This window comes from Plasmodium gallinaceum (assembly GCF_900005855.1).
Source record: "Plasmodium gallinaceum strain 8A genome assembly, contig: PGAL8A_v1_152, whole genome shotgun sequence".
NCBI lineage: Eukaryota > Apicomplexa > Aconoidasida > Haemosporida > Plasmodiidae > Plasmodium > Plasmodium gallinaceum.
This window is the reverse complement of record NW_021628316.1, coordinates 407,207-426,707: the sequence shown is the minus strand read 5'-3', so window position 1 is coordinate 426,707 and position 19,501 is coordinate 407,207. Positions and strand designations below refer to the sequence as shown.

The 19,501-nt window shown below is 18.6% G+C and overlaps 7 protein-coding genes across 7 annotated transcripts; 4 read left to right on the top strand and 3 right to left on the bottom strand.

The window, feature by feature from the left end:
* Positions 1-98: 98 nt before the first annotated feature.
* BCKDHA (2-oxoisovalerate dehydrogenase subunit alpha, mitochondrial, putative) lies at positions 99-1,388 on the bottom strand (the record flags this gene model as incomplete). The annotated part of the gene is made up of 1 exon (XM_028673912.1): positions 99-1,388. One exon carries the CDS (start codon positions 1,386-1,388, stop codon positions 99-101), a length of 1,290 nt encoding a protein of 429 aa, XP_028530317.1.
* Positions 1,389-4,245: 2,857 nt separating this feature from the next.
* PGAL8A_00508800 (conserved Plasmodium protein, unknown function) lies at positions 4,246-4,440 on the top strand (the record flags this gene model as incomplete). Its single annotated transcript, XM_028673911.1, has 1 exon — positions 4,246-4,440. The coding sequence occupies one exon, from the start codon at positions 4,246-4,248 to the stop codon at positions 4,438-4,440; it is 195 nt and encodes a 64-aa protein (XP_028530316.1).
* Positions 4,441-5,758: 1,318 nt separating this feature from the next.
* Positions 5,759-6,064, top strand: PGAL8A_00508700 (hypothetical protein; the record flags this gene model as incomplete). The annotated part of the gene is made up of 1 exon (XM_028673909.1): positions 5,759-6,064. The coding sequence occupies one exon, from the start codon at positions 5,759-5,761 to the stop codon at positions 6,062-6,064; it is 306 nt and encodes a 101-aa protein (XP_028530315.1).
* Positions 6,065-8,902: 2,838 nt separating this feature from the next.
* Positions 8,903-12,175, bottom strand: IF2a (translation initiation factor IF-2, putative; the record flags this gene model as incomplete). The annotated part of the gene is made up of 1 exon (XM_028673908.1): positions 8,903-12,175. One exon carries the CDS (start codon positions 12,173-12,175, stop codon positions 8,903-8,905), a length of 3,273 nt encoding a protein of 1,090 aa, XP_028530314.1.
* A 648-nt stretch (positions 12,176-12,823) lies between these two features.
* On the top strand, positions 12,824-13,594 carry PGAL8A_00508500 (mitochondrial ribosomal protein S35 precursor, putative; the record flags this gene model as incomplete). The annotated part of the gene is made up of 1 exon (XM_028673907.1): positions 12,824-13,594. One exon carries the CDS (start codon positions 12,824-12,826, stop codon positions 13,592-13,594), a length of 771 nt encoding a protein of 256 aa, XP_028530313.1.
* A 113-nt stretch (positions 13,595-13,707) lies between these two features.
* Positions 13,708-14,814, bottom strand: PGAL8A_00508400 (conserved Plasmodium protein, unknown function; the record flags this gene model as incomplete). The annotated part of the gene is made up of 3 exons (XM_028673906.1): positions 13,708-13,785; positions 13,880-13,961; positions 14,183-14,814. The coding sequence occupies 3 exons, from the start codon at positions 14,812-14,814 to the stop codon at positions 13,708-13,710; spliced, it is 792 nt and encodes a 263-aa protein (XP_028530312.1).
* Positions 14,815-15,593: 779 nt separating this feature from the next.
* PGAL8A_00508300 (conserved Plasmodium protein, unknown function) lies at positions 15,594-19,213 on the top strand (the record flags this gene model as incomplete). The annotated part of the gene is made up of 2 exons (XM_028673905.1): positions 15,594-15,863; positions 15,992-19,213. 2 exons carry the CDS (start codon positions 15,594-15,596, stop codon positions 19,211-19,213), a joined length of 3,492 nt encoding a protein of 1,163 aa, XP_028530311.1.
* Between the last annotated feature and the right edge of the window lie 288 nt (positions 19,214-19,501).

The window sequence follows — 19,501 nt, the reverse complement described above, 5'->3', positions numbered from 1 at the left end:
ATAAATAGATACCCTTTAAATTTTATAAATTTTACAACAATATATAATTTTTTTATTAATACTTAAAAAAAAAAAAAAAAAAAAAAAAAAAAAAAAAATTAATTATCAAACTTTGATGTATCATAATATTTTTTATTTTCTTTGAAAAACTTTTCAAAATTCTCTCTTTGTTCCTTTAAGTTCCAATCTTCATCATGATAAACATCTTCAAACAATCCTCCTACAATGTTATATCTTTTAATTTTCTCATATTTTTTTAATTCTTTTAATACTTTTTCTTTAACACTTTTTCTATGCAATTGATCTTCTTTTTCACTGTATAAATTATTATTTTTTAAATATAAAAATAATCTACTTATAGGATGAACACCCTCTTTTCTCCATGCCTCATTCTCTTCTTTTGGTCTGTATAAGGATGAATCATCTGATGTACTATGGTGACCATATCTATATGCCATGAATTCAATAAAAACTGGTTTGGACTCGTTAATACAAATATCTCTTAATTTTTTAGTAGCTAAGTAACTAGCAAATAAATCGTTTCCATCAACTCTAACTGATTCTACTCCCAAAGCTATTGCCCTAGGAGCAATTCCATCTCCTCTATATTGATCTTTAACAGATGTGGATATAGCATATAGGTTATTTTTACAAACAAACATTGTTTGTGATTGCCTTACTGATGCAAAATTGACAGCGGCATGAAAATCTCCTTCAGATGATGATCCATCCCCGCAAAATGCAACAGCAACTGCCTTTTTATTTTTTAACTTTAATGCATAACCACATCCAGCAGCATGAGGTAATTGTGATGCTAAGGGAGTTGTAATTGTATGAATATTCAGTTTTTTTTTTGTATAGCTTATGCACATTTGTCTACCTTTCCCTTCATCGTATTTAGTTCCAAAAAGTTGATTAAGTATATTAGTGTAATCAAAACCTCTAGATAGTAAAACTCCTGTTTCTCTATATTGGCAGTATAAATGATCATCTACAGTTAATGCCTTTCCCATCCCATATTGCAATCCTTCTTCTCCATCATTTACTATATAAAAAGAAATACGTCCTTGTCTTTGTATACCATAAAATATTTCATCCCATATGGAAAATTCTACCATATCTTTGTAAATATTTACTATTTCTTCCTCTTCAAATGGAGGTTTATGACCATCTAATAAATTTCCATTCGTATCTAATATGCGAAATATAGGCATTTTTATAGATTCTTTTACTGTTTTCAATTCAGTGGAAAATTCACTATGAGTTAATCCATCATTATAAATCTTATATCCAGAGAAATTACATTTCTTATTTAAACTAAAAAACTTATTTTTATAATTTAATTTTAAATAGTTTCTATATAAATATTTTTGAACAACGTTTCTCATTTTTTTGAAAATAAATGTATTATTTTATTTTTTTTAATTTTTATTTATATTTATTAAAAAATATCGTATAAATACACATAAAATATATTAAAATTGTTTAAATGTAAACTATTATTAAATTAACTTAAAAAAAAAAAAAAAAAATTAAAATTAAATTCATACAAAAAACTAGTAATTAAATCCATTCAAAAAAACTTAAGTAAAATAATTATATAAAAAATTCCTTGTTATACATAATATAAATTCTATTGAAATTTATTTTAAAAAAAAAAAAAAAATTTCTTTTTATTATTTATTTGATTAATTTTTTAAAAAATTATTCTCTTAATATTTATTTTTATATAAACATTTTTGTTCAAACTATTATTTAAAATTATTTATCTTTGTAATTTTTAATTGTAATAATAAAATTTACTTTTTTATGTTTTTTGCTATTTTTTAACAATATTTTAAAATATTTTAAATTTATATAAAATTATACAAAAAATTAATTTTTTTTTAATTTAAAATATTATTGTTTTTTTAAAATAATTTCGAAATGCTAATTTTTTAGAATGACTTTTACATAAATTATTTTTAAATAAAATGATTTTTTATCAAATTTAGAAAAAATGGTATTTTAAAGCATAAATATTAAGAATAATTTATTTACATTTTAATAATTATTAAATAAAAATAAAGTATATTACAAGGGTAAAAGCTACCATATATCAGTTTTATTCTAGTATATATTTTACTGTTATTATATTATATATATATTTCCATATTAAATTATTTTTCTACTTCAATAAATAGTCAAAAAAAAAAAAAAAAAAATAAAATAAAATATATTATAAATTACGAAAAATATAAAGTTACTATAATATACTATAAAATAGAACATCCATAAATTTTCAAAAGGTTTTTTATATCATTGTATTAGAAGATAGAGAAAATTATTTCATAAAAATATAAGAAAAATTATTCATTATTAAAACTTACCCTTAAACATTTTTTTGTGAATGTTATAGTAGTATTAAAATAGTCCTTTATCAAACATAAAGTCCATCTTTATCTATATATTAAGAGAGTCACAATTTTTTAATTATATATTTTATCAATGAAAATAAAATGAAATATATATACTAACAAGTTATGATATTTTCTAAGGAATTTTTATGAATTTCTTTATTTATGAAAAAATTTTTTATATTATTTTTTTTTAAATTATAGAATATGCACCTTTTTATGTACACTTGTATTGATTTTTCTGCTAAAAATTTTAAAATAAAATAGACGAAAATACATTAAAATAATCAATATGTATTAAATCAGTAGATAATACAACATTTTATGAATAAAGAAAATTAGATAAAATAAAATATATCCATTAAAAATTAATATTTAAATTTTATATTAAGTAAATATATCAAATAAATCATATAAGAAAAAAATTTTATTTCTCCATTTTATATTATATTAACTTATATAGAATTGTAATTGGTCACTCTTAATATTGGAATTATTATTTACATAATTGCGTTATTATTAATGTCACAATAATTCTTACATAAAAACAAATAAATGCTTGCAATCATTAGGATATATAGAACCTTTATTATTTAATAATTCATTGCTTTTTTATTTTGTTGATCTTTTAATTTAGTTTATTAATACATTTATTACTTTTTTTGTTTGTTCTTTTTTTTTTTTTATGGTAACATCTAATATGTTTATAAAATTAAAAGAAAAGAGGTAGAAATGCGTATATATATATATATGTGATATAAACAAAGAATGGCGTGTGTTTAACACACAAAATAAGCGTATAATACTTTTCTATCTTTTATGTTTCCTTATCATTGCACTTACAAAGTTGTTTTAATAGATTTGTACTTTTTAAATATATTTAAATATATATATATATATATATTTTTTTTTTTTTTCTTCTTCTTTATAATTAATTGAATAGCTATTTTCTAGCTATTTAAAAAAAAAAAAAAGTGCATGCAAAGAAAAAAAACACTTCTGTTAATTTATTTTTGAATACGAACACAAATGTTGAACAACAGAAAATCTATAAAGAAAAACTATTTATCGTTGTAAAATAAAATATTACTTATATATATATAAATATATATATTATAATATATGTATATTTTTTTTATTATTTGAATATTTATGATATGAAATTTGTTAATAATTTCCACAATTAATTTTAGTCTACATAAAAACTTCATATATAAAATTATAAAAATTCAAATGTTATTCAAAATTATAGATGATAAAAACAACGTAATCCAAGTGTGTTAAAAAAATTTTTTCTTTAATATTTAAATTTTTATTGCGTGCAAAATTTTTTTTTATCAATATAAATTTTTAATTTTAATTTTGAATTTTCAAAACTCTCATTAAAAAAAATTAGGAAAAATTTTTAGTTTTATAGGCATGTTAAATATATTATTGTAAATTTTACATAGTTTATGTGCATTTTATCTTTCATCTTCAATTTGCTATTTCTTGAAACTTTAGAGATTTATAATTTTTCATAAGGAATAAACTAATTAGTACTATTAAAAATTATTTAATTTATATCAAATTATAAAAATTTTCAAATAAAAATATATTCTTTTATGTATTAAGTACTAAATTTAATAAGGTAACGAAAAGAATTATAAAACTCAAAGTAATTATAAATTTTATTTATCTATATACCTATATATATATATATATATATATATATGTGTTCTCATTTAAGTAATATTAATTTGTTATATATATACTTATAGGATTCTATATTTAAATATAAGATTATTACATAAATATAAACATATTCCAATATATTTGTATATATTATAATTTTTTTTCTAAGGAAAAAATGGCAACAGTTATATCTCCAGTAGTTACAGTACAACAAGCACCAGTAGTTTACACTACTTACAAGGTTGTTCCTCAGACAGTTGTTTACACTTTACCAAGCGCAGTACCTGTTGTTAAAAATGTTCAAGTAATTCCTACTCAACCTGTGTGCCTTGCATATGCATACACAACTCCTATGACAGTTATTATATAATTTCATTTGGTTGTAACATGAGAAACGAAAAGGAGAAAATATGGAATTGAAAATTTCCTTTCATCTATAAATTTACATATATATATATATATATTATTATTATTTAAAATTATTTATAATTACGTAGATTAAATATTAAGTTATATATGGTATAAGAAATAAAAATTATATAATTTTTTTTTTGGAGATATTTAAATTTTAAAACATCTTTTTTTTCCTTTTTTTTTTTATATAATATTAATAGTTAAAAGAAAGGATTTTATTCAATAACATATATATGTAATGTATCTTTTGAAAATTAATTGATTACAATTTTTTTTTTTTTACATATGAAGATAAGTCTTCTTTTTCTCCATATATATTTATTTTTCTTTTGTTAGATGAAACTTTCTGAGAATATACAATTTTTCTAATATTTTTTTTTTAAAAGTAATTTATATTTTGAGGTGTTTTTGTTTTTGTTTTTTTTTTTTTTATGTATAACAACATTTATATTGATAATAAAGTCATTTTTTAATTTTTTAAAACAATATCAGAATAATTTAATGCTTAAATGAATTATAGAGAAAGTATGAATTTTATCCTTTTCTTTATTATTTTTATTAACTTCTTAATTTTAAAGATATAATTTTATTTTCTCTAAAATTTTTAGATATGTAACTAAAATATAAGTAAATATAATAAAAAAAATATAAAATTAAAAAGTATACATTTTTTAAGATTTAATTTTTTCTTCTTATACTAATTTAAAGTTAGCTTACTGATTATATATTAATTAGTAAGATTTATTTATTTTTTTCTATTAAAATTTTTTCATTTTTGCACTTTTGAATTACAAAAATGTACATCTCATATAGGTAAAGTTTTTTTTTTTTTTTTTTTTTTTGTCTAAATACATAATTTCCTTTGTTAGTGTTACACTTAAATTTATAATTCGATTATTAAGTGAATTTATTAAGATGTTAAGAACGACTTTTTATTTTATTTTTTTTAAGAATACACACTCTTTATATGTATGTCCAATTCTATGTTTTATGACTTAATAAATTTAAAAAGAAAGTGCACAAAAAAAAAAAAAAAATTTTTAAATAAAAATTTTATTTTGTTATTATCCTAATACGATGAATTTATAATATAATAAAGAAATTATATTATTTATTTTTATTTAATTATAATAAATTAATTTATCATTTTTTATTAGTATAATTTTTGGTAATTACATTATTCACTTTGTTTTTATCCGTAAAAAATTATTAATTCAACATTTTAACATTTTTTTTTTTTTGTTATAGTAATATATATTTTTTTCCTAATAAAAATGACAAGATATGTTATTAATACAATTTTTCCTAATGTTACTTATCACAATTATAGGAATTTAGAAATTTTAAATATGGGCAATTTTTCTTTAACATCCATTAATGCTACTACACCTGCTATGATATTAAATGACGTGAGCACTAATGTTCATGTTGTTCAGAAAGAACGACCTAATGCTATAGTAGCAAATAATGTTGTTACAAGAATAGGAGAAAATTCAGTTATTGTTGTTAATAAAGATCAAGATGTAATAATGAAAAGATATATAAATATTAACCCTTCATCTATTATATTGAGCAACTAGATTTATACAATAACTAAAAAGTAAATTTTTTTTTTTTACCATAAAAATTCTGTTATTGAGATTTATCGGAATGTAAACTTCGTACTCTTTATTTTAATTATGTTATTTATATATATAATTAAATTAAAAAATATCTTGTAAAATTTTAGTGGATTAAATAGTCTAAATATTATAATTTTAAAATATTTTTATTTAAAAAATAATTTAAAATTACTAATATTCGATCTCTTTATGCTTTTATGTGTGTATTATCCCATTTTTTTTAATTTATATATAAAATGTTTTTTTATATATTACTTTTTTATTTTTGTTTATATTAAAACAAAAGAAAAAAGATTAAAATAATTATTCTTTATTTTATTTTGTTTTAAAAATGGACAATATTTTGTATTAGCGTCTTTTTAATATTTTTCTTCTAATAAAAAATTTAACATTTTCATAACGTTAAAAATTATCACACTTGTTGATATTAATACTTGTTCATTAAATATCATTAAGGAATTGTTTAAAATAGAAAATTATTGTATATAAATACTTTTAAAGGTTTATTAATTTTTAATAACATAAAAAAATAATTTATTAGTAAAATTTTAAGACATTCAACTATAAATTGCTAGGAAATATCATTAAAATTTTCTATGACAATAATTTTTTAAGAAAATTAATTTTAAGTTCTTTATCAAGTTATTATTTATATGTAATAATAAACTTATTTTTTTTTTTTTTTGTATTGTACTCTATATATATTATTAACATTTATATAAATTAATAACTTTTTTTTTAAATTCAATGTCTAAATTATTATTAATGCAATTTAAAATTTATAGAACGAAATTTTTCAATTAAGTTGAAGAATGAACTGTTTTTTTAAATTATAAATGAATAACTATGATCTACTTGGAAAATAAAAAATAATAAATATTATAAAAATAAAACTTTTTAAAATATCATTAAATTTTAGGAAACATTCTTAAAAAATTTTTTTATAAAATATATTTTTCTTGTAGAGGTTTAGTATATTTTCTAAAAATATAAAATGTAAATAAAGAGTGGATTTATTTCATTATTTCTTTGTTCATATGTTTTTTTTTTTTTTGAGATCTTCAAAGTATTTTAAATTAAAAGAATTGAGCTATATAAGATAGTATGTCTTAAATAAAAAAAAATTCTTAAATTTAATTTTTTAATAAAATCTTTAATTTTCTGATTATTTCTTAGCTGTTCTGGCTTTTAATTTGAAAATTAATTTATTGTAAAGTAAAATAAGCCATAATAAAAAAAAAAAAAAAAAAAAAAAAAAAAAAAAAGCTATCAGCATATTCAGTCATTTTAAAAGAGTAAGAAAATAAATCACAATTATCATTTAGAATATTTAGAATTTTTATATATTTAACATCTTTTTATGAGAATTACATATACATTAAAGCAAAGCTTAACACTAGACACTCCATTGCTTTCATGAAGTAGTTTTATCATAATAATGAGAATATAAAAAACAATATTTTCAAATCACAGATGATGGTACATAAAAAATTTTTGCACACCGGAAGATGGTAAATCGTATATTCATAATTTTTTTTTCTGATTTTATTAAAAATTAGTAGCTAGTAAAAACAGAAAAAATATAACCAATCAAATTATTTTAAATTATTAATTTAATTTTCATTTTTTTTTTTTTTTTTTTATAATATTTTTACTTTTTAATTTCTGTCACGTATTTGTTTTTAATCCGTAGCAAAATATACAATTTTTAAAGAGTTAATATTTTTATATTTTATTGTTTTTTTAAACATCTTTGCTTAGTTTGCTTTAACAGAAAATTTTACATTTTTTTTTCTTGTAAAAATACTATTTTTAAATATGTCTATTGTATATGTTCCAAATTCAACCATGGTTTACAGGACGTGTGTCTCTGTTCCAGTAGTTTCAACCCCAACAGTTTATACAATTTCAACGACACCAACGATTGTCTCTGCACCAGTGCAGGTTTACCCATCAACCTTAATTGTATCAAAGCCAATGGCAAGTACTACTATTATTTTATAAAATTCAAGAAATTGATTATTGTAATATATTTTAATTATATTAACTATGAAGCAGTTGAAAAATTATTACAAATAAGTAAGAAGAATGAATAAATTCAAAATATTAAAAATGATGCTGTAACTAAAATTATACAAAAATCAAAATGAACTTTTATGAAGAAGAACAAATTTAAAAACTTAGCTAGAGAATAAATTTATTTATTTTTTTTTTTAGAACAAATATTGTACTTTAAATATAAAAATTTAATTAAAAAGCATGCATATTTTATACCTATTTTTTCTAGTGCTATATTTTCCAGTACTATTTTTTCCAGTATTTTTGTCATTCGTATTTACATTTTAACTTTTAATAAAATTTAGCATAAATTCATATTTCATTTTTAAATTAACTGTACAAGAAAAATTTTTATTTATTTTTTAATTGATATATTAAAAGAAATTGAAAAGGTTATATTTATTAATATTTGTATGAAATTTATATTTCATATATTTGATAAAGTAAAATGAATAATAAAAACATAAAAATATACAAAAATTTAAAGATCATAATACAAATAATAATTAAATTGTTTTTTTTTGTTAGAACAAACCAAATAAAAGTATATGTGTATGCATATAATTAGTAATTTCAGAAGACTAAATATTATTTTCATTAAAAATAGATCTAGATGAAATTCATTCTACGAAAAATTGAAGTGAATACTTAAAAAAAAATAATAAAAAAAAGCGTTTTTTTTTTTTAGATTATGATAGTTCAAAATTTCAGTTAATTTTATAAATTGTTTAATCTATTTTATATTCCTTCCTGTGATTTTTCACTTTTAAGACTTCTCACATACATATTGTGTGTAATTAATGATTTTATATTTTTAATTCTTTTAACAACATCATCTACTAAATCTGTAAAGACATCAAATTGTTTAATTACTATATTTGAGAGTACTGCCTGCTTTACTGCATCAGGTAGTACTTTCACCTGAAAAGCATAAATACAACAGTAGCCATAATTACTTTCTACTTCAGCATGTACAACATCATTTGGTGTTATAGGTCCTATACCACCATGAACAATTGATATTTTTACATTATATTTATTTTGAATATTTTCAAATTCATCTAAAAAAATATCAAACATTCCAACATAATTAGTTCTTATTATAATAGGTATTACAGGGCGATTTTTTTTTGGTAATTTAATTTCTTCATTTGCTTGTGTATCTACAGAAGCTCCTTTTGTACTTTTTTTATCATATAGATATGCATTAATTTCCTCTTCTGTTAGTTTCTCTTCTCCTAGAAGATTTCTCTTCATAATTTCGTTTTTCAATATCATTTGTTTTTCATAAAAAATTTGTCTTTCCTTCTCAATTTCTCTCTGTTTTGTCTTGTTTCTCCATCTTTCCATTAATTCATTATTTCTCTGCAATACTTTTTTTGTCCAACTTTCCTCGCTTTCTTCATAATACCATGGTTCATTCAATTTTCTGGAATTTTCGTTATCATTCTCATATGTTGGGTTTTCAGGGCTTTCATTAATTGCTGATGTGTCATCAAATGTGCGTAGACCCTTCCTATATTTGTTTTTTCTCCCTCGGACGGTTATTGATAACTTTTCTTTAAATGGAATATTTGTACATTTAGTATAAATACTTTCTTTATTTTTTTCTTCTTCTTTTTTGATTTCTTTCTTATCTTCTTTTTCTAATATATTATTACTTTCGTAATTATTTACATCTTCATGGTTTTTCTTATTTTGTAGATAATGATTATTAGTTTCCCAATGGTCATAATTATCTTCTACATCATTTTTACTATTATTATTTTTATCCATGTAATTATCGTTTATGTTAATATAAGAATTATTTTTAAATTTAGATTCATTATGGTCTAAAGAATTAATGTTCATTAAATTACGAGAGTCATTTTTTATATAATCATTATCTTTATAATTTTTAGTATTTTCAATCTGATTACAATTATAAAATTCCTGAATTATATTACTATCTTTATGTTTCGTAAATTTAGATAAGTTATAATCTTCATTAAATTCTTCATTTGTTTTTGAATCTTTAAGAAATAAAAATGTGTTATCTTCTGGTATTAAAATACTTCCACTATTATCATCTTCTGAAAGAATACTTTCTAATTTTTTTTTTTTATTATGTTTTAAATTATCATTTTTATAGTTTTCTTCTAGTTCGATTTCTATTGATTCATTTTCTTCTTTTCTTAACTGAGTATTACTTTTGTGAAATTCTTCCACAGATACATCATTAAATATTTTCTCATTTTCTACTCCAAATTCTTCAATGGCTTTTCTTTTATCAGACATTTCCATTCTGTTTTCGTAAATACCTTCCCCATGAAATTCATTTTTTTTCATATCATTTTCCCATGAAACTTTAATTTCTTTTCCACTAACTTGCAAAGTGCTTAATTTTTCTACCATAAGCCTATATTGACATAATCTGAAAGCATTATTTTGAGGTAGGGTAAAAATTAAATCATCTGTTGTTGCATTTCCATATTTTTTAATTCCTGAAATTTGCACTGCCATTCCAATAGAAGCATAAGTACAATATTCTTTAAAGTTACTATTAAATTTGTACATTTTCTGAATTTTACCATACGCAGAACCACATATAAAATAATTTCCTTCAATAAAAAAACCATTTCTTACAATTACATTCAAAATTGTTCCTTTACTAGAATCCTTACTTATATCCACAACAATTCCCATACCAAATGGTTTTTTATCCAAAGCTAATAAAAAATCTGATTTTCGAATATATTTTTGCAATAAACTTGTATCATAATTATTCATTTCTTTTTTTGTTTTATCTTTAATATTTTCCTGACAACTATTACTATTATAATTAAGTGTATAGCTTTTTTTAATAGAATCATAATTATTATAAAAATCATTTACGTTATGATAAGGAATATTTATATTTTGGGAAATGAAAAATATTCTATTAATTAATTTATTCAAATTATAACCAGTTAATGATGAAATGCTTATAGAATTATCAATTTCACTGGAAAAGTTATGCTTTAAATTGCCTTCATCATACATTTTTCTACATTGATTTTTTAACTCAGCCTTTACTATAGATTCATTTTCCTTATATAAATCAACTTTATTTAAAGCAAAAATAACAGGAATGTTAAATTTATCAGCATATTTAATTGCTTCTTCAGTTTGTATCTCCGCTCCCACTTCTAATGAAATTAATATAATTAAAATATCAGAAAGAAAAGCAGCTCTTCCTCTGAATATTTGAAATACTTTATGACCAGGAGTATCAAGAAAAGTAAATTTAAATGTTCCTTGTTCAAAGTGTATTGGTTTTATATTTTGTGTAATACAACCAGCTTCATTTAATGCTAGATTATTGTTTGTTATTTTATCTAATAATGTAGTTTTTCCATGATTTATATGACCTATTACAGATATAACAGTATAATAATTCTTTTTCTCACCAAATGTTTTACTATATTCATTCGGTAATAATGAAAAAATATGTTCATTGTGTATATCATCTTTAATAAATGATTTATTTAAATTATTCTTATTACATATACTATTTATATTTGTTTTTTGACTTGTTTTTACATTACTATGTTGTTTCAATTTACTTTCATAATATCTTTCCATAGAGTATGTTTTTTTATATATATCTTTAAGAACCATTTCATGTCTATTTTCTTCTTCACATAACAGTTCCACTTCAATAAGTTTTGGTTTAAATTTAAAAATTTTACTAACATAAGCAGCGACACTGTATGGTATAATAACATTTCTTTTGTTAACTGTTTGAAATATTCTATCATCTGAATCTTTCCAAGTATATTTATTTCCATTTTTATATACATTAGCGGCTTTAAAACATGTTTCATAATTTATATTTAGCATAAGACGTAATTCGTGAATAGATATATAAGGAGGCAATAAAATTATGGGAGATTTTTGTTTTCTTCCTTTTATCAATGTTTCTCTATATATTCTTCTACCAACAGGTATATATTTTCCTTTATATAACAATTTAGTGCAGAAATATATCATATTTTTATTATTTATTATTTTTAATTCAGTTTATATCCTTTAAAAAATATTAAAAAAAATTACAGTTTTTTCATCTCATTTTAATACATCAAATTAAAATATAAAAAAAAATTTTACTCTCTTATTTTATAAATCACAGATTTACATTATTCTAAATAACTACAAAATTCCAAATAATAAAATTTTTAAATAATTTAAAATACATTCTATTCATTTTAATTTCATAATTGTGGATTTCTAAAAATTTTATATATTTATAGTGAAATTAAAAAAATAAAATAAATATAAGTATATAAAAGTAATAATTTTTTTTTTTTTTTTTTTTTTTTTTTTTTTCTGTATATAAAACTTTGTTCCCATTTTTATAATTACATTTTTATTTAATTTTAATTATTTATAATCATATGTATATATATGTAAATTTAGTAAATTATACTTGGTAAAATAAAAACATAAACTATAATATTGTTAAATAAAATATATATAAATTTAGACTGTTTCAAATTATTCCTATTTTTAAGTTTAATATTCTCATAATATATAAGCAAAATTTATAAAAATTATGTATTATATAAAAAACATATAAGTTATAGATTAAACATAATAAAAGTTAAAAAAAAAAAAAAAAAAAAAAAAATACAAGTAATAATGATAATTATAAAGAAATGGGACATTTTAAAACCTAAAACTTTACTTTTTAATTGGAATAAATATTTTGGTAATATTCTTATTAACAATGATAAATATAAGGATTTAAATACAAAAAAACCATACTACATGTTTAACCAAATTAGATGGAAAAAAAATAGAAAAAAAAGAGAAAGGATAAATTTAAATGAAGAACAAAAGAATACGAAATTAAAAATCCCTCCTATAAGATTGGAAGATAGAACAACTGTATGTGAAACTCCAACAGTTATTAGTAAAAATATAAGGAATGAAATAATGAAAGTATGTGTAGGAAAAGAAAGAACAAGAAGACATTTTAAATTTCGAAATAAATACAGAATTAAAAAATTATTAAGTCTTACACATGATAAAGAAAATGTAAAACATAATAATCCTAGCACTTTTATAACTCCTTTAACGAAGTTACAACATGAATCTACTTTACCAAGAACACTAAATCATGACCGATTTAATTTTCCTCATTCATTTCAATACTCAGTAACTTGGCATGGTTCATCTATAGTTGATAATGAGGAAAATAATATATGCTTTTTTAGTTCTAATATAAATGATTTATTATTATCCCCAAAAGAAAAAAGAAAATTAATTGAAATATTGGGAGAAGAACGAGTTGATTTAAAAAACAATTTAATTTATTTAGAGAGTAATTTTTTTAATACTTATAATCATAATGCTGCTTATTTAGGTGATGCAGTACAATTTTTAATGAAAAGAATTAAAGTTTTGTAAAAAAAAAAAAAAAAAAAAAAAAGGTGAAAAAAATATAAATATCTACAGGAACTACTTATATGAAAAATTTTAAACAAATAAAAAAAGAAAAACGAATATACAAATATATATTTTTAAGACAATCTATAATGGATATATTTATCGAGGGTCTCATCGGAATATTTTAATTTCTCAAAACTATCTTTTATATTCTATGAAAAAACAACAAATATATGAAACATTTTTTGTTTTTTTTTTTTTTATCATCAGAGTTATTAATAAATCATTATATTAAATATTTTTAACCTTTAATTCTTCATCTGTGATTTTAAGAATTGGAATTTGTTTTGCAATTAGATCAAATAGTTTACTATGTTTAATTTTTACACTAAAAATAAAATAAAACAAATAAAAATGTTAATTTTTTCTTTATAAATAAACTTTCATTTATCTATTATATTTTACTATGTATAATTTATGTATATATATATATATATTTTTTTTCTTTTATTTCTTTTTATATTTGAAAATTATTTGTTTTTTTGGTTTTATTTCATTTCTTTTTTTTTTTTTTTTTCAAACGTAAATACCAAATTTGTTTAATCTTACTTGGTATAAGAATTTATTATTTTTATAATAATTTTTGAGGGTATATTTATATCAGAATTTAAAGCGCAATGAATGTATAAAGAAGCTATTTTAAATAGTTCAATATTTTTATGTTTTATTTTGCTATAGGATCCAATTATATGCACATAAGAAATAAAAATGTTATATAATTCTTTTTTACTAAGATTTTGTATATTATTTTTGTCGCGTTCATATAATTTAATTATTGCATCAGCTAGTTTATTCATGAAATTTGTATTGATTTTATTAAAATAAGTAAAAGATAAACATATTAATGATAAATCGTGAATAGAATATTTATCAATGGATGAAAGTATTATATCAATACTATTTTCATATATTTTACTATCATTGATTTTAATTTGTTTAAAATAATTAATAATTAATGATATTTCTTTAGGTGTTAATTCTTTTTGTAATTCATAAAATTTATGTTCTATTAATCTCCAGATATGTAAGTCATGTATTTGATAATTTAATGCTTTATGAGTTAATTTAAATAATAAATTTCCTGATTTACAATTTTCAACTGATTTATATAATTCATAAAGATAATAATTTGAATCACTATTTTTTATTTTATATTGTGTGTAGCTAATTGTTTTCTTCATTAAATATATATAATGAAATTTTTCTAATATCTTACATTTCTTATATGAATCATAAAATAAATGGATCATTTTTTTTTTTTTAAATATTTATCTTTTAAATAATACATTATAATTTTAAATGTTAAAAAAAAATTACAGAATTAAATAGTTCATTTGAATTTTAATAATTTTTTACTATATAAAGAGGCATATATATATATATATATATATATATATATATATATATATATATATATATGGTTAATATTTGTCCCTTTTAATGTTCAAAAGAAAAAGCTATATCCTAAAAAAAAATATATGTTTATATAATTAATTTATTTAAAATTTTATAAATATTTAAACTATAAAAAAAGAAAAGAAAGTTTTAAATCATTTTTTATCATTAAGGAATGTCAGATTTTTTCAAATTAAAAAATAATGTAAAAATTATATAAAACAAAAATAATTTTTTTTTTTTTTTTTTATGCATAATTTAAAGAATAACATTAAAACATATAAATGAAATAGTAAATAAAATAAAATATGTTTAAGTTATCTATTTATTTTAAAAATATGAAAAGATAAAATTGTATTTTTTTCTTATATATTTTTCCTTTTTTTACATATATAAATAAAATGTGTCGAAATTTTAATATTTGCTTTTCATTTAATATTTTTTATATTCTTTTTATTTTAAAAAATTTTTTTTTTTTTTTTTTTAGAATAATATGACAAAAATTGATGATATTTAGTAATATGTAATAAAAATGTTCTTATAAAACTATTAAATTAAACAAAAGATGGATATTAATTTATATATTCATAGTATTGAAATAGAATTTTTAAACAAAACAAGTTACATGCATAATAATGAAAAGGAACAGGAAGATAATATAGTTTATTCTTTAAACTTGAAAGTAGAAGATAGTATACATGAAAATAATGAAAATAAAAATATACAATTTTTTGAAACTCCATGGTATATATGTTTTAAAGCTAATGGTCATGAATTATGTATGATGTCTTATGAAATTAATATTTCCCATATTTTTAATTTACTAGAAAATAATGTATGTTATTTTTATAAATAAAAAAAGAAAAAAAAAAAAAAAAAAAAGGAAATAAATTTTTATTTTAAATAAGACTTTTTATTATACTTTAATACATTATTCCTTTATTTTTTATTTTAATTTTTTAGGAAAGATTAATTTTATACTTGTTAAGAAAAAATTTAAAAAATGATAAAGTAGAATACTTACATAGAAATGAATTAAACATTAAAGATGAAAAATTTTATGATAGTACTAATTCAATAATTTTTGAGAGTAATCAAGTAAAAGGAAAAATAAAATTGTATTTTAAAAATGGAGTAATATACAATAATTTACTAAATAAAATTAATCTTAATGACTTTTTAAAAAAAGAAGAACCATTTGATTTATTATTAAAATCAGAAGAATTTGTAAAAAATAAACTTAAAAGTGAAGATATTGATAATATATCTCAAAATAAATCCATAGAAAATGATTTTAGCGAATTAATAAATTCAGGTAAAACATTATATTGGATATACCTAGATGATGATAATAATGAACAAGGACCATTTAATAGTAAGACAATTTTTAATTGGATAATAAGTGAATATTTTGAAGATAATACTTTTATAAGATTACATGATAAAAAGAAATTTTATAAATTATATGAAGTTATTGAATACATAGAAAAAAATGTCTTAATGAGTTCACAAAACGATCAATTAAATAATCATTTAAGTGGTAATTTAGAAAATAAATTTTATGATAATATAAACAAAAAAGATGAAATTCCAATTTTCGATAAATTAAAAGTAGATGCAAAAACGAACGATTCTGAGGATATAAAAAAGGAATATGTAAATAAAGAAAATGAAATTTATTATTATTTAAAAAATATAAATAATAAAGAATATAAAGATCAATCTAATACGGAACAAATTAATAAAAATGAGAATAACGAGGAATTAATGAGAAAAAATACTACTTGTGAAAATCTAACGAATTATGTAAATAAAAAAAATGAAGAAAAGGAAAATGACAATGGAATTAAAAAAAATATAACACCGTATGATGAAATAAATAATACATATAATAGCAAATTAAAAATAGAAAATGATATGAATGATAATCGATATAAAGAAGAATATCAAAAAATTGATGTAAGAAATAATAATAATACAAAAAGTTACAAAAACACAAAAAAAAAAAATGAGGTAAAACAATTAAAAAAAGAAATTAAGAAGATAAAAGAAGAAATGATAAAATTAAAAGAGAAAAATTATAAAAAAAATCTTTTAATTAATGATTTTTCTGGCAATGATTTATGTTATGCCTCCAATAAAGGAAAGGATGATAAAGAAGAAAATATACCTTTAAAAGAAAATAATGATATTATACAAAATGAATTGCATCCTAATACTATAAAAGAAAATGACACTAATAATAAAAATATTCATGAAAATAATAATAACAACGATTACCATAATAAAACACCCGATGAATTGGAGGAAGACGAAAAAAAAAAAAGCACGAATTATTCTAGTATTTATAATATTGAGACGAAAAAAAAAATTAATTCATCAAATAACATTAATGAAGAATTTAAAGTTGAAAAAAGCGAAGAAAAAAAAAAATATATTGAAATTGCTTTGAGTAGTATAAATCAAGCTCAAGAGTGTCTTTTGAATATAAAAAAAAAGAGAATTGCTTCATACTTGAATAAAATAATAAACTTATCAAATTATGATAGTTCAAAATATTTTTGGAACGATAGAACAGAATTAAATGACACTAGAAATATAAATATAAAAAGAGATAATGAAAAAAATTCTTCAATAAAATATAGTAAATGTATTAATTATTATGATTCAAGTATGCCTTTTATTTTTACAAATAATTCAAAAAAAAAATATACATTAGATGAACCAAAAAAAAAAAAAGATAAAGAAACATATAAATTTCCTAAAGAACAATCTATTAAGAAATTGATAATAAATGTGCCACTAAAAGGAACAGAAACAGAAATAGAAACAGAAATAGATAGCTTATCAAAAATCAACAACAAAAAGTTATTAAAAAATTTTAAGTCAAAAAATACTGAAAATAAAGAAAAAATGAAAAAAAAAAAAGAGGAAGTTATTAAATTATGTTTTAATATTTTAAATAATAATTCAAAGATTATTTATGATTACAATTTAAATTATGATAAATTTTTAAAATATGTTACTTTAATACAATATAATGTAAGAAAATGGCTAAAAAAAAAAGGAATATGTAATAATATATTTTATTATCATCATTATTATGATATACCTAACTTAAGTAAGTTAAATAATTTAAATTATAAGAAACTAAATAACACACATAATAATTATATTAGACGAAAAAATGAAGAGAGAAAAATAAAAGAAGCTTTAAATTTAAAAAACATTCAGAATTTAAGAAAAAAATTTTTAAATTATGAAAATAATAATATTTATGATACATATAATTTTGCTTTAGAAAATAAAAAATTAAGAGAAAATGAAAAAGGTTATTTGGATGATATAGCTATTTTATGGAATATAAAAAAAGAAAAAGACTTATGTTTTAGTAATTTAAGAAATAATAATTATTATACAAAAATATTAATTAATAAAGAAAATTATAACCAAGATGAAATATCAGAAAAACATAGTAAAAATAACATATATGATATATATGATAATTTTCCATTAAATAATTTCGAATTTATCAAAAGTAAAACATCTTTAAAAAAAAATGATATTGAAATTATTAAGGAGAATTGTAATTTAAAAAATAAGGAAGTATATATAGATGAATACCATTTAAATAAAAATGAAGGTTATAATTTACATGAATACTTCTCTGATATATTAAATAAATATAAAAACTTTAATAATATTAAGAGTGTAAATGATTATTTTGAAAATTTTAATAAACAAAACCATATTATGAAAAATTCAAATAAATGTAGCTTTGCAAAATTGAAAGATAATAATCAAGTTACTAACAAAAAGGACATTTTATTAAGAATAGTGAATAACTTGAAATTTGATAAAATATTAAATGAGAAAAAAAAAAACTGCAAATTACAAATAAATTTAAAAAGTAATTCTATTTTCTCTATGAACCCTTTTATTGATAATAGTAATAAAATTCATTTGAAAAAGTTTAATGCTAATAATGGAAGGAAATACAATAATGTAGTCGAAAGTAATAATTATAATGTAGACAGATATAATAGTAGACTATCTCAAATTAAATTTCAAGATAGCAATAAAATTTTCTGTGAAAATTCTATTAAAAAAAAATTGCTAATTGATAATACTGATAAGAATAATAATGATATGTTCTTACTTCATGATTTTCATGATAATTATTAAAAAAATGCATTAAAAAAAAAGTATAACTACAGTAATTCCAATAATATTTTAAATAAAAATCATCATTTATATATAATAAAATAAAAATAAATCTTATGGAAAAAAAATTTTATATTAAATATATATGTATATATAAATATATTTTTAATGTATTTGAGTATGTAAAAAATATATTTATATATAAATTTTTATTATTTTGTTTACCGCACTCTTTAGTTTTTTTAGTATAGTTGTTTTTATTTATATGGATGTCTAAAAAATTTTTTTTGTAGTTGTAATTGAATAAAA